The sequence below is a fragment of the Setaria viridis genome, chromosome 5, assembly GCF_005286985.2.
Source record: "Setaria viridis chromosome 5, Setaria_viridis_v4.0, whole genome shotgun sequence".
Lineage (NCBI taxonomy): Eukaryota > Viridiplantae > Streptophyta > Magnoliopsida > Poales > Poaceae > Setaria > Setaria viridis.
In genome coordinates this window covers 34,188,089-34,203,176 of record NC_048267.2, presented here as the reverse complement: position 1 = coordinate 34,203,176, position 15,088 = coordinate 34,188,089, and the positions used below count along the sequence as shown (strand labels likewise).

At 46.3% G+C, this 15,088-nt stretch overlaps 1 protein-coding gene across 1 annotated transcript; it reads right to left on the bottom strand.

Annotated features, from left to right (window-relative positions):
* Positions 1–6,924: 6,924 nt before the first annotated feature.
* Positions 6,925–14,938, bottom strand: LOC117857381 (WD-40 repeat-containing protein MSI4). Its single transcript, XM_034740020.2, has 15 exons — positions 14,673–14,938; positions 13,901–13,964; positions 13,634–13,720; positions 12,766–12,828; positions 12,498–12,563; positions 12,304–12,378; positions 12,145–12,220; positions 11,228–11,426; positions 10,069–10,150; positions 9,029–9,102; positions 8,814–8,925; positions 8,640–8,714; positions 8,425–8,486; positions 7,465–7,564; positions 6,925–7,312 (listed from the first exon to the last, which is right to left on the bottom strand). Exons 1-15 carry the CDS (start codon positions 14,795–14,797, stop codon positions 7,211–7,213), a joined length of 1,362 nt encoding a protein of 453 aa, XP_034595911.1. The 5' UTR covers positions 14,798–14,938; the 3' UTR covers positions 6,925–7,210.
* Positions 14,939–15,088: the final 150 nt, after the last annotated feature.

The following is a 15,088-nucleotide window of genomic DNA, read 5'->3' as shown; positions in this document are numbered from 1 at the left end:
CCGAGTGCTAGATCAGGAGCACTCGGCAAAGCGGGCGGCCTAACCACTCTTAGCGCATCACGCGCCTCACGCGGACAGGCACAGGCACAACAAGAACATGCACATGCCCGCGCCCGCCCGGCCCCCCGCGCCCGCTCCGCCGCCCCGCGCCGCCCGCCCGCGCCGCCGCCGCCGCTCGGCCCCCCGCGCCGCCCGCCCGCGCCCGCTCCGCCACCCTGCGCCCGCTCGGCCGCCCGCGCCGCCGCCCGCCCGGCCGCGCTGCCGCCGCCGCCCCGCGCCGGGATCCGGGCGCCGGCCGCCGGCCCCCCGGCCTCCCCCGCGCCGCCGCCGGCCGCCCGCGCGCGGCCGCGCCCGCCCCCAGCCGGTCGGCCGCCCGCACCGGCCCCCGGCCGCCCCCGCTCCTCTATTCGTGGCCGTCGCCCCTCCGTCACCCCTCCGGTAAGTTTTTATGCCGCTACACATCATAAATTAGAGTAGGCATGAAATTAGAAATTAGAAATTAAATGTTGAAAATACTAGAGAGGTGGTAGGATGTGGTAGCATTTATTTTAGAAATTAGAGGCATGGATTTAGAAAATTTGAGAAGAAGGAAGAGTGGAAATTAGAAAATGTTGAAAAGAATAGAGGTGTGGTTGGTTGTGGTTGTGGTTGTTGGCCATCGTGCCAACTCTTTGGTGAGATTGTGGTTGTCGGCTATCGTGCCGTTTATTATGTTGCAGGTTTTGGAAACCTCCCCGTGCAGGGAAGTTGCTGCCGAAATTTTGACTTAAACAGTGCTTTGTTTCTTTTGTTGCAGGAGAGGCTTACAAGGACCGTCCTCGACTCGTCACTTTGCAGGATAGCAAGGTGAGGCATGCTACACCTCTCTTTCCGTATAATGTTCGTATATCACGTAACCTAGTTAGGTGTCTCCCGTTCGAAAGAGATACGGTTGGAAATATGCAGATCTTTGCATATCTATAATCGTATCTGTTTCGAATTGTCCACGTTTTTTGGACAGCCCGAGGATGTGTAGGTGGGTTTAGTATCCATGATCTATTTCGGTCCGAGATAGAGTTTCGGCAGCACCTCCCTGTTGTTCTCCAGATACACAATCTCCTATCAAGGACGTGTATTTGGAGAACAGCGGGAAGGTGCTGCCGAAATTTTATCTCGGGTCGGAGTAGACCATGGATACTAAACCCACCTACACATCCTCGGGTGGGATTAGGACCTATCTTTACCTAGTAGACAATATAGGAACGTGTATATGCAATGTGAATTTTGTATTACTCATTTAAATGGTAGAGGATGGAGGAGTAGTCAAACTTCACATCGAAATACTACGCTGACAACCTTCCTAGCGTGCATAATCCACCTCCTCGTTACAATGCCAGCGAAGATGAATTAAGCCTTAGCATTTTTCGAGGGCAACTCGGAAGTGCAAGTGGTGCGACCCGCAAGACCCTTAACCATGAAGAGTGGCGCTCTATCATGCTGTATGTGTTGACCAACCTATCTGAAGTGGAGCCGTACATGATGTAAGTCATCGACAAACTTGTTTCGACGTAGTCATGTTATCTCTTGCCTAAACGTATCTTTCTCGTTGCTATAGGCAATTTCATTATCAATTCTGGCGTAAATCAAGGCAACCGTACCTGCATGAAGCTGAGACTCTTCTTAAAGAGGGTGCGGGAAATGGAATGCCCGATTTTATTTCTTGGTTCAAACAGAAGGTACAATTTCATTTACGCCCGATAATTCTCGTTCTCGTACATACGATTAATATAACGAACCGCCCTGTTTGAACTTGCAGGGCTGAACCGATGCGTCTATGAATGTCGAGTTGAGACAGGTTGCCGATGGCTGTGACTATAGGGTCAGGTCGTTTGCCGGTTATGACGTTAACGGATATAGGTTTCACACAACAAGGCACGAGCAGAGTCGGCCCAATCGAAGAACCACAAATACCGGAGTTTTCACGCTAGGCTCCGATGGGGTCGAGTACTACGGAAGAATTAAAGAAATATACGAACTCACTTTTCATGGGTGCAAACCTCTTAATCCAGTTATATTCAAATGCCATTGGTTTGATCCATCTGTCGTGAGACGGGCCCCTAACCTTGGGCTAGTCGAAATTCGACAGTCATCCAGGTTACCAGGAGACGATGTCTATATTGTGGCTCAACAGGCCACGCAAGTTTATTATTTGTCATACCCGTGCCAAACCGACAGCCGTCTTAAGGGTTGGGATGTTGTGTACAAGGTATCGCCACACGGTAAACTACCTGTACCAAACAATGAAGATTACAATATAGACCCCGACACGTACGAAGGAGAGTTATTCCAAGAAGATGGGCTCGAAGGGAGTTTTGTGATAGATTTAACCGAAGCGATCGGAATGGAAGTAGACAACGAGAGGGTTGCTGCAGAGGACGGTGGAGACGAGGTTCAGAATGTGAAGGACTTAGAATTACTTCAATGATTACAGTTAGCTAATGACAGTGATGACGACATTCCTTCTTCGAAGCACGAGCTTGACTATATCGACACGCGTGATAGTGATGATGAGACTTATGATCCAGCTAATCCCGATCATGATGATTATTTCTAATACATGTATGATTCGTACTAATTTAGTTATAATTTAATTATAATTTGCATATCTTTGTAATTATGTTTTGTTTGCCTATGCTGACTCGTGTACTCTTTTTAATTGCAGGTCATTAAGCAATGGTGGGCGGTATGAGGAAGCTCACGTCGATTTGCGAGAGACTGGTCGCGGCAGGGACTGGTTCAGGGTCAGGGTCACGTTCAGGGAGCGGTCGAGGGAGGCGTCGAGGCAGGCCTCGATGTAGGGTTGAGGAGGAGGAGGAGGAGGAGGAGGAGGTGGTCCAGAGGCCTCGAGGGAAGGGTAAAGCGGCGAGGCCCCTGTCGCCTGAACCTGAGGTGGAGGAGGAGGAGGAGGAGGAGGTACCTTCCGCACACGCCTCTAGGGACGAGGAGGCGGAGGAGTAGGAGCAGCAGGAGCAGGAGGGGGACGGGGAGGCAGGGGATGCCCAGTCCAAGATATGGTTGCGAGGTCCCTCATCCCTCCCGAAGCGGCCGATACCTGAGCATTTACGCCCGCTGATTAAACCGGTTGGGACCAAGTAAGTAACTTTAAATATTCTTAATATTGTTCTTATGTTGAAAGTTACAAAAACTAATAATTCATATTAATGACTTGTGCAGGAGTTGGATTAAGCTCAGTGGGGGTGACCACAACCGTAAGGCCAACGGGATCCTTGGCCTTTTGTGCAGGGTTCACTTCCCTGGCTTGGTGGTGTACGCCGGACAGCTGCATCCGGCCTACACGTGGGACCACTACGTCGCCGCCCCCGACGTCCCTGATCGTCAACAGAGAAGATTCCCCAACATAGCGGAGCGGGTCAAGGCCGAGCTGTGGGTAAGTACTCCTCGTACTAAATTGCTCAATACATCACCTACTTTCGACATTCTTGAAATAATAACTGTATACGCGTGTATATGCAGGACTTCTATAGATGCTAGGAGGGGTTCGAGGCCAAGGCGAAGGCCGTCTGTGATGTAGCCGCCAAGAAGCTCGTGAAGGACATGCATTACGAGGCGCGCATCCAGGCCATCATCGAATTCCACGCTCAATACAGTCAGATGAAGGTTAGAAAAGAGGAGGCAAGAATAATGAACATGACTAAGGACCAATTCATGAGGGTAAGTAAAGAACGTTGATGCTTACTATTTATGATTAATTAGGCTCATTTTCTTTTTCATATGTCACACGCTTGATGATGTAGGTGCCTCCGTGGTGGTGTCGTGCGCATATGCCGTGCTGGGAGAGGATGGTCGACGTGTGGTTGGAGCCCGGGTGGTTGGAGAACCACCTTGCTTGCCGGCAGCGGCGTTTGGAGATGCCGACTGCACCACACCATCAAGGCAGCCTAAGCCTTGATGAATATAGAGAAAAATGGGTACGCAACTTCAATTCTTTATTGTAACGTTCAGTTCTACGTAATTTTTAATGATTTTGTATTTTGCCGCAGTCGGCGTCACATGATGGCCGACCTTGCTCCCAGCTCAAGGCATGGGTCCTCTCCAAAAAGGGCAAGGCGACGGCCGATATAGATTTCAACCCAGACGACCCGTCCGAGGCGTACAGCCACCCTAGCATACACAGCCGCGTCAGCGAGTATACAAAGATGGTTAGGGAGGTTCACGGGCCAGACTTCGATCCGAGCTCCAAGGACATTGATGGAGAAATCGTGATGAGGGTGGGAGGAGGCAAGAAGCATGGCCGATATTGGATTGGCGACGGCGTCATCGACACGGCCTCTACTCCCACTCTCTCCCAGATCCGAGCTAGGAGCACGGACTCGAGCCCGGCGATACGGCCACGACCCACCGCTGCACAGTTCCAGATGGAGGCTCTACAGGTTCTTTCTCTTCCATTCATCGTTCGTTTGTTGTTATACTTTAGCTTTGCATTATAACATTGCAATGAAATATTGTAGGCCCAGGTGGAAGAATCAAGGAAGAAACAAGAGGAGATGGCGGCGCAGATGGAGGCGCAGATGGAGGAAATGCGGCGGAGGATGGAGGAGGAAAATCGGATTAGGATGGAGCAGATGTTCCAGTACATGCAGAACTTTGCTTCGAGCATGGGACAGTCTTTGACTCCGCCACCGCCGATGATGTTCCCTCCGCCTCAGCCACCCACGACTACTCCTGTGAGTCACTTGACACATTGTGCTTAAGATTTAATACTTTAAATTTGACAACTTTAGATGTTAGCTCAGAATGTCCTATCCTATGTGCAGAATCAATCGGCGGCTTCGAATAATGAAGATCAAGATTTGTCGCAGTGGTCTCCTTGGCCTCCACGGAAGTAGACTTGGTTGTGAACAATGTGGAAACTAAATTGTGACAAAAACTTGGATTTATGGATTATTTCGTGCTTATGTTGAATTATGCCTGTGGTGTTTATGAATTATGCCTGTGGTTGTGAATTATGCATGTGATTGTTTATTACAAATACCTGTGATATGTGTATTGTGAATTGAGAGGGGTCCGTTATACGTGGCAAAATGTCGAAAAAGGGGGTTCTGGTCACTTTGCCGAGTGTAACACTCGGCAAAGAGGGGCCTTTGCCGAGTGTTTTGGCTTTAACACTCGGCAAAGGTGCATTTCCCAGGTGTAGGAAAGCTTGTTTGCCGAGTGCTAGGGACAAGGCACTCGGCAAACAAGGGGTCTTTGCCGAGTGCCAGGCGCGAGGCACTCGGCAAAGGCCCTAATTCCCAGCTACCCGGGCAGGGGTCTTTGCCGAGTGCCCACCCTAACACTCGGCAAAGGGCCCGTCTTTGCCGAGTGCCCGGGACACGGCACTCGGCAAAAAAGCCGGCTTTGCCGAGTGCCCACTCCGTGACACTCGGCAAAGACCCGGTGTTTGCCGAGTGTTGGCACTCGGCAAAGACCCGGTGTTTGCCGAGTGCCTCCCGTCTGGCACTCGGCAAACCCGCCGTTACCCCCGACGCCATCAGCGCGTATTTCGCCGAGTACATCTTTTCGCCGAGTGTTTTTTGGTCGTCGGCAAAATGTTTGCCGAGTGCTCGCGTTTTAACACTCGGCAAACTAGTCTTTGCCGACACAAAATTTGCCGTGTGCTCTTTGCCGAGTGTTACACGGCAAGCCTTTGCCGAGTATTTTTGGGCTTTCGCCGAGTGCCTCTGGCACTCGGCAAAGCTTCTGTTTCCCGTAGTGATTATTAGATTCTTCATCAATTATATTTTCATAGTATATCTATTTGATGTCATAAATCTTTATAATTTTCTCTATAATTTTGATAAAACTTGATATACTTTGACTCTCCAGATTTTTAAAATGACTTATAATTTGGAATGGAGGGAGTAGCATTTTAGTGGGGTGATGTGAGTTGATCGAAATGCCCGTGTTATACACCAACAGAAAGATGAATCCTCCCCAGAATTGAACGAGTATATCTGTGCAAGTAACTGTAGCATCATTGCTTGGCTTTGCTGGCGTGCCAGCGTGTGCCCAGATTCCATATGCTCTTCACTCGTTCTTGCTTCTGTTCTACTTCAGACCAAGAGCAGGTGAACCCGACCCAGCCAATTAGCGGCAGTAAAGTTTTCTGAAGAGTCCCGGCAACACTTGATCTACTACAGCGTGTGCGCATGTCGATCTCTTAAAAAAAAATGTGGCAAGGTCCGTCCAAACGCTAAGGTTTTTCTAACGACGACCGGCCACGCTCGAAATAAACAGGATGATGACCCTGGAATGATGCACATAAACGCCACACCCATCTTCTAAGTAGTGGTTTGGGACTTCGGAGAGGATTTTCCTTTTCAGGGGCGCAGCTCCGTAAGCCTGCGCGCATGCACGTGCTCTAAAGAACCTGCGCAGCTGCGCTCATTGAATCCCTGCAACAACGCGACAAGCTACGTGAACAAGAACAACAACATAACATGGAGTCAAGCAATCAAAACAAACCCGTTGTAATACCCAGGTGTTCCTTGTGTTGGACTGTCCGTTTTACACACCAAGGACAACAACACGAACTGAGCTGTAGGTTTCTCAACCCACCACAGCGAGCGAGCCCTTGACTTAGCTCGCTTACTAGCATGTGACACCACCTGGTTAGGGGCAGGCAACTTAATCATCAACAGTGAAACACCTGACGCTATTCAGTCACTGGCAGGCAACATAACCATCTGCAGCAAAACACCAATAGTGACACAAGCAAATTCCACAAGGCCTATTAGGTTTCTAACCTATGTCACCAACTATTCCACCATCTTAGGAGTCTAGACAGTGGCCTCCACGTTACCACAATGACGCTATACAGCACTCGTTCCACGTGGGAGTTAAGGCTGTAAGCATATTTTAGACATGAAGCATTACACACTCCAGTACTCCACAATCTCACTAGGTCCAATAGCACAATCCAGAATAATTGTCAAAAATATCCAGCAATATCCGAATAGTCAGCCTACAGACTACGGAGATATCCAGCTCTGCTTGTCTGCGGACATACTCAGTTTAATCACACAACAAGCTTAACACAAGCTCAGAAGTCACAGGTCTAGAGCATCACAGTACAATACCAATGTCAACTGGAGCCACAGTTACTGGCTAGGAAACTAGAACACCTACACGGAGCTTTCAACGGATTGGATTCCACAGATAATCACATGACTCAGTTCCTCGGAGTGCAGCTGGCCAAGTGAGACTTGAAATTCTCCAACTCTGTGAGAACTTCCTCCTCTGGGCGGTAGATCAAGTCACTCATGCGCCATATCTGAACAAATAAAATAGTAAGAACAGAACCCATATTGAATAAAGGACAAGGGAGACAAATAGGTCTAGTAGCTCCAATTATCTGTGAAAATACAGCTCGCTTTTGTCTTGTCAATTCACAGTCATTTGCAAAATCACAAGAAAGAGCAGTACCTGTAGTGTTCCACCTCCACCAGTGCTCTCACCATCATCTGACACACTGACGATCGTCCAAGGATCCGATGAATTCCAGTGGAAGTCTACAATCTTATCCCTGCCAAGATATGTGCAATATGAAATGCACGATATATAATGGACCATTTAAGAAAAAAGAAAAGCCGTGTTTTTTAGCATTTTGAATCACACGTATTAAAAGGATTAGTTTCATATAGAGAGGAATGCTTGTGGTTAGGGAAAGAGTTTACTTAATACCCTCATCCACGGGCTAGAAAACATGGATCTATTTCTGCTTGACTTAGTACGAATCCTATCGTTTATGGCTTTCACGGGGTGCCAAAACAGATTACTACTCAATTCTACCTGGAGGAGACATAGAAGCCAGAACCAAACCACTATGCCAAGAGCTTTTGGGGAAGCAGAAATGGTTTCAAGCTGAGCCCGAAAGCAAGATCCAACAGAGGCCAACCTCAAGACAAGAGTCTTCCAGGGGCCCTGCGTGTACTCCTGGAAGGTGCAAAGACAGGAAGAGCATACGGTGGTAACCCAAAAGCAAAGTCCAAGACGACAGATGACTTTGTGGTAGGGTACTTCCAAGTAACGAAAGACAAAAGATGAAAGCTAGCCCAGAAGATGGGGAGGACTAAGGAGACCCTCTCTACACTTCTATCATGACAGATGGGCCCAGCCATGGCAAATAATCTGTAATGCCCTTGCACTAGAAGGCATAGAATATCCTAGAATATGCTTGCAACTGAACAAAAGGGGACTGGATATGAGCTTTAAGTACGCCACCCCTCCATCATGTAAGAGCAGAGAAAACATTTGGGGCATATTGCTCCTCAAATGGAATAGCGATTGATTGATGCACTAATTCTGTCCCAAACCCTGGATGTCCCCTTTTCGGGCTTCGGTTGTCCCTCTTTGTTCAGGGGACTTCCCCCAACAGCATCTTACCTGTGACCAGCATGTTGAAAGAAAAGCCCAGCTGGTACGTTAGAGTTTTTCTTCTTCCCAACCTGTCATCACAAAAGAAATATTCAGGCAAGAAAAGTACATGAAAAGATAATAAAGCAACTGAATACAAATCACCCTTCAGGCCTTTAGAAATCACTGTGCAGGATTCTGTCAGAAGAAACAAGATAGTTAAGTATATGTATATTAGTGGTTACCTTCTCATGATCCCACACATTTAAGAAACCATCTTCGGCAGAACTTCCGAAAACAGATGCCCTGTCAGGTGACCACTGGAATCCAAAAGGTTTTTAAGCATTCAAAAACATCATAGGAAATAAACCATATCTGCATAAAGCGAAAATAGTAACAAGCATATTATCTTGACATGCCTGGACACAAAGAACAGCAGCTTTATGACCCTCAAATTTGTGAATCGGAGAACCAGCTCCTCCAGAACCCAGATTGCGACGATCCCACATACGGACAGAGTTATCAGCAGAACTGAAATATCAATTGAAATTCTCACTACTCAAATGCGTAAAGAATTGATGAATATGGATGCATCTTCCACATAATGAGGAAGTAAGCCTTAATGCCATCATACCCAGTTAAGATATAGTTAACATCAAGCGGATTCCAATCAACACAATGAACATCCCCACTGTGAGCTTTCTCAACCTGGAAATCAAGAATAAAGAAGTTTTAACATCTTATTGAAATTTCATCACTCCATGTTTTGAGAAAGAAAATTACGAGATATGATATATTAAAAAACACCAAGTCACCCTATTTGGAACAAGATTAAGAAAAAGGCAGCTGGCAAAATCCTGTTCAATAAACTCGTTAAATCGAGAATGTGTGCATAGCGTGGCGGTTGACTTGTGACATCATGACCCAATTCGAATTAGGCCCATGTGTGTGTGCATGCGCACACGCGTGTGAGGCCAAGGAGGGTTTAGTCCCACCTTGCAAGTTGAGGGTAAGTTACACCAGCATATAAGGCTTCTAAAGCCCATGCCACCTGCCACCAACCCGGGTTAACCCTTTTATGTAAAACGAGGATGAAAGTGTAAGCGGCTTAGTGGGAGTGTGTGGTCCACTCAGCATGTGAGTGGATCAGAACCATTTAGACTCTAGGGTGTTACAGCGGTAGATCCCCACTCATGAGGTTGTCAACCCTGGTTCTAAAAATAAAGGGCCTCGCTGAGATATACCGCTTTCAGCATGTTCGTGGTGGTCCAGCCTCCGGACCCTTCTCTCGACCTTTAAGAAAATGCCTTAGTGGGTTATCTTCCCCATGGCTAGTTTTTTTTTTACTCATTAAATTAGACTCACAGATTCAACTTTTCAATGAACTTTTGTGCCTGTGAAGTTATTGAAAAATGAAAATGCACAACTATTCGAGGAAACAGAATCAGAAGCAGGCGTATCATTCAAGTAAGATATGCCAGGTCAATTTGACTAACTAAACCCTTCTATGTGATGCGGCTGACCATACGAAACCGTCTGGTCTCATTAATAAACAACATGCCATCACCTCTTCAAGCTAAGCTATGTTATTACAAAAGAAGGGCATCGCATCCAGGCATTCAAACTTCTGCCAGAAACAAAATTGATCCTATTGAGATAAGAGGAGAGTGTTACCTTAACAGCCGGGCTAGTACCAGTCCGGGCATCCCAGAGAATAAGACAAGCATCATCACCCACACTGCAGAATTCCTGTGCACTTCATCCCCAAAAGGGAGAATAACAGAGACAGGTATTAGTATAAACAAAAAATGAAAATAAGACATAAGTCGACAGAGACAGCTGCCATTAATTCACCATTAATATTAACATTAACAAATAGAGATGTTTAAACATCGTGCATTTGAAAGATTGGAGGGTCAAAATATCCTTATGTTTTGCATCCAACCCCATATCAACTCATGTAAAGCAACAAACTGATGCGGGAAACCAAGTACCAGTACCAGTTGCTGTCACCCTCTGCTGAATTTCACTTTAACATATGATTCAATACTACCTAAATGTTCTACATTTGTGTTGCTTACATTTTTGTGTGGAGATGGAAGATGCTCAAGCTACAAAGGTTTATGTGGAGGACAAGACGGATTACATGGTGGACAACATGGACACTGCCCAAGCTGAGAAGGGCTATATGAAGACAAAGTTTTGCAAGTGCCTCAACTCCCCACACATGTGCAAACCAACCTATAATATTTCAGTATGCATAATGCATGTGATTGGAAAGCTTATCAGGTCTACTCTCAGACATAACAAAACAGATCATTTGGACTGAAGAGTGAAGACTCTGCATAAGCCAAACATTTACGCTAGGCTCCGGGGAATTGCTTCGAGGTGACCATTGAGCTAGCTTATCAAAGCCCCCTTTACACCCGACTAGGAGGGCTGTTCCTAGTATAAATACCCATTGTATATAGGCTATTTTAAGACTGCTGATAATCTAATTCAAACCCCTTTGCTCTGCTATGTGCTGAACAAGTTCAGAGTGATCTCTAGCCCATTTGCTCTTGTGGTCATGGGATTACAAAAGCAGCCACATCAACAACTCCCATTTGGTGCTCCTAAACGATAGCAGGTTGTGTTGGTTGATTCCTTGAGTGTGGCTGTGCAAATCCATGATTCAGGTTGGCGAATGGAGACAGTGGTTAGATTTGAGTTTATTTGTCAAGTTGCACTAGTTATCTTGATCGAGATCCTACATCCTGAAGGTCAGGACTATAGCCTTATCAGATTGTTTTGAAGGCAACCAGAAAAACAGAGATCAGAGAATGCTATTTACCTGGAAGGGCAGAACTGAACATCCTCAACAGTGCTGTCATGTCCATGGAAGATACCCCGAGGATCAACTTTAGGACTCTCCTTTTCATTCGTGGTTTTGCCAGATTGTTTGCTGCCAGATGCTCCAGGAGAAGACGAGGAATCTCCAAGGGCAGATATGTGATCTTGGATGCTCCACAAGACAACAGATTTGTCCTTTCCTATTAAAAAATTGTATTTGAATAAAACATAGGTTAGCACTTATCAAAGCACAATAATCAATAAAAAATTTAATAACTGCTCTTCCCCTAGGGTCTGTTCAGCTTGAAAACAGAATTTTACAGATGGTGTAATTGTGACTAGGTTCCATTCCAATTTCTTTTCCATGTATCTTAAAGTTGCCACGGGCCACGGCACCTATTTCTGAGCTAAATCAGGACTGAACCTGTCCATACTTGCACACACTAGTTACAATGAATACAGGTGTCCAGGTGACACAATTGTGCAAGCTCTCTAAAAAATGTGACACATGCCTAAGTTCATGTACATTTGTTAAAGACAAATCATTCAATCGTTAGGGGGGCAAGAAACACTTAGAAGCATGAGAGAGAGAGAGAGAGTGTGTGTCAAGGATATTTTCGATCAGAGTTAAAATGATGCTGCTCAGATCTAGACATCAAATGGCTCGAGATGTAAATCCTAGGCGCAAGATTAACTAGAAATTAACTAAATGCAACAGGTAGTGCAATATGGTTACTTTGTTAAGAAGGGTCGCAAAGGACACTTGTCAATGCAACAAGGGAACACTTTCATTCAACAGAAGTTTTTCAAAGCTACAGCATGCGCTTGAGATGTTCAATGAAACTGGATAAATAGTTGCTTTCGAAAAGAGAAGGGTCAATAAGAAACAAGCATACAGTAAGATACAAATATGCTAACCTCCTGACAGTACATATGGTTCCGCTGGACACATGGCAAGCGCGAATTCAGCATTTTCCTGATGTCCTGTTAATATCTGACAAAGAGTTGATGCCAGTAAGCCCTGTGCCAGAAAGAAAAGAGTATATCTAGCACAATGAACTAAACAAATACGTGTACCAGATCAGGGCGAGATTCAGTTGCTCCTAGGACGGCATGTCTATTTGGTTGGGCTTCAACATCCCAAATAAGTACCTGAATGTTAATGAAAAAAAGGCTGACACCCATAAATCTATCACTGCCTCACTGGAATAGTTATGGAGATATTGATTACATCACAAGAATTACACAGCAGTATAAGGGGCTGGACGTACATCTGGACTGTCGGTGTGTGTGGCTATGATCTTACTGTTCTGTGGAAGCTCCCTGATTCTGTTAACCTGTTTGCATGATAAAGACAGAAATAATGCATCAACCATGCGGTTTTACAAATAAAGAAGAGCATCATGTTGCTACACTTCAGATAGGAAAGCAAGCTGAGCAACAAGGCTGAAAAGCCAATACAAAACGGCCACATTACAGGTGATCATGAGCAACATGTAACAAGGAGACTAAAATACAAAACAACCAAATGGCTCTTACCTCACCAGGATGAACTATAGTCTTATACTTCTTCACAAAAGGTGACCGTGCTTCCTCATTGAACTGCAAAAGGAAATGCAAATGAGGTGAGCACCATTGCAACCCAATAAAAAATAGAACCAGAAACCCCTAGGTCCTGTTGAAAAGGATCAATTTAACACTAAGGACATTTTGGAGACACCAGAATTACACTACTATAGAGTGTACTCTGACTCATTAAGTTTGTCCATTGCCTCAGGATTATCTGTATCAAAATATTTGTCTGGTCACACCTGGGCAATTTTCCTAGTAAAAAATAACCGCTCCCACATCTGATTCATGTAATGGCAATAGATCCTGCGTCAGGAATGAGAAATGGGCATAGGTGTTGCCTTGTGAGTGAGAAACGGGCAAACTCTTGTTAAAAGATAACTGAACATCCTACTACCCAGCAATGTAACCAGACGGAAGGACTAAAATGGTTAGGCATACTTTGTATCGTTGCTTCCTGACATTGGAATGGTTAGCTCAACAAGCACATAGCTTTTATTGGAGCTAAGAGAGATTGACAGAGTAAAATGGTTAGGAATACTCCGATCAGCAAAAGTCAAGTTTCTGATTATGTTGGTTGTATTGCTTGAGCCCCGTGGACTGTTTATATAGGAGTGCATGGCTTGGAAGGCAAGGAGCCTCTTCTAGAGATAAGGTGGTTATCCCAGGATTACAATCAACCCTAAACTTACCATATTTGGTGTTGCCTAATATAACAAGATGAGATGAAAGTGACATCAAAGGTCAAATAAATACCGCAAGACACGCTGCTGAACACTCAGACATTTCTGTTTTTGACAGAACAGAACTGTAATCAATGCAACAAACAATAACTAACCTGTGAGATATGTTCAGCAGCTGCAACCCTTGGTTTGACAACTTCACAATTCGCAATAACCAGAGTATTAGGCACACTCCCATCCGTCTGAAACCATAGCACAACAAGCAACTCCTATAGTTAGCTTCAATAAAGAAAATGAGCTTACTCATTAACCAACAAAAAACCTAAGCATCAGCAGCATTTGCTTCTTCAAACTTAACATTAGTTTCATCTTCATAACATCTTGAAAGAGCTAAAAGAATATATGATTGCAGATGCACTTGCCTGCTCAGATAGGTAAAGGCGCTGACGATTCTTGTAGGTAGCTTTCTCAAATTGCGGGCCCCACCTGTTCCCGAGCAACCGAAGATCAGCATCATAAGTGAGGGATCCAAGCAATGAAGCAACTTAATAAACAGAAAGCAATCAATCTGCAAATATTTATCTTTAGCTTCAAAACATCTGGTGAGATAACAGAATCTGTTATGTTTCACAACTCTGATGCACCTATGGCATATCACCACCATCAAGTTCCAGTAATCATCAAGACAACAGGCGTGCACCAGCCCACTAGTAGCAACCAAACAACCCACCTGTTTGCAGAGGGGAGGTTGGTGTCCTAAGATTTTTCAAGAGTTAATTCAAATTTGAACTGAAATTGGATCCACTTTCCTTCTTGTCCAAACAGGTACTTAAGTCACTGCTGCAGGAATTACATGAACACACAATCTCTTAGCCCCCAACCCAAACAGTAGCATCCCACCAAAACCCACCCGGCTCATAAACCCTAGCATCGCAAAACACTACTAACCCAGCATCCAGGCCCACCATTTCCACCCCGTCCCACGCTATTTCCACCAACATACCAACCACGCGACAGATCTGGAGCCACCGCAAGCACAGCCCCGGACCAAAACCCTAGACACGAAGACCGAACGACCAACCCCTCAAAACCCTAATCCGGTAGTAATCTCCACGGAAACGACGGCTGCGGGCATGAAACGGCCGAAACGGCAAGCGGGAAGGAAGAGGGAGCGCGGTGGGCAGAGGAGGTTACCGGCAGGAGAGGGATGGCCAGACGAGGTTGTGGTTGGCGAACCAGTCGTAGAGCACCGGGATGAGCGACTTCCACTGCGCGTAGCGCTCATCCACCGCCGCCCTCGAGCCGCTTCTCTCCTTCATCTCCGACGCCGGTGGTCTCCGCCGGCGGCGACTGCTCGGCGCCTCCCACTCCCACGCTCTCGGCTACTGAGGGAGCGTGCTGGCACCCGAGTCTGGAGACGTTTCTGTCGAGTCACTGCGGTGCGAGCAGAGAGGATCCCATGCTGGGAGCGGAGCGGGGAGCTGAAGACGGACGAGACGCGTGGGCTGGGCCAAGTTGCATTTGGGCCGGGGGGTGTGGGGCCGGTGGCTGCGTTAGGAAGAAGTTGGGCTGGTGCGTGAGTCTTATAAGGCCTGTGAAGAAGTTGGTCT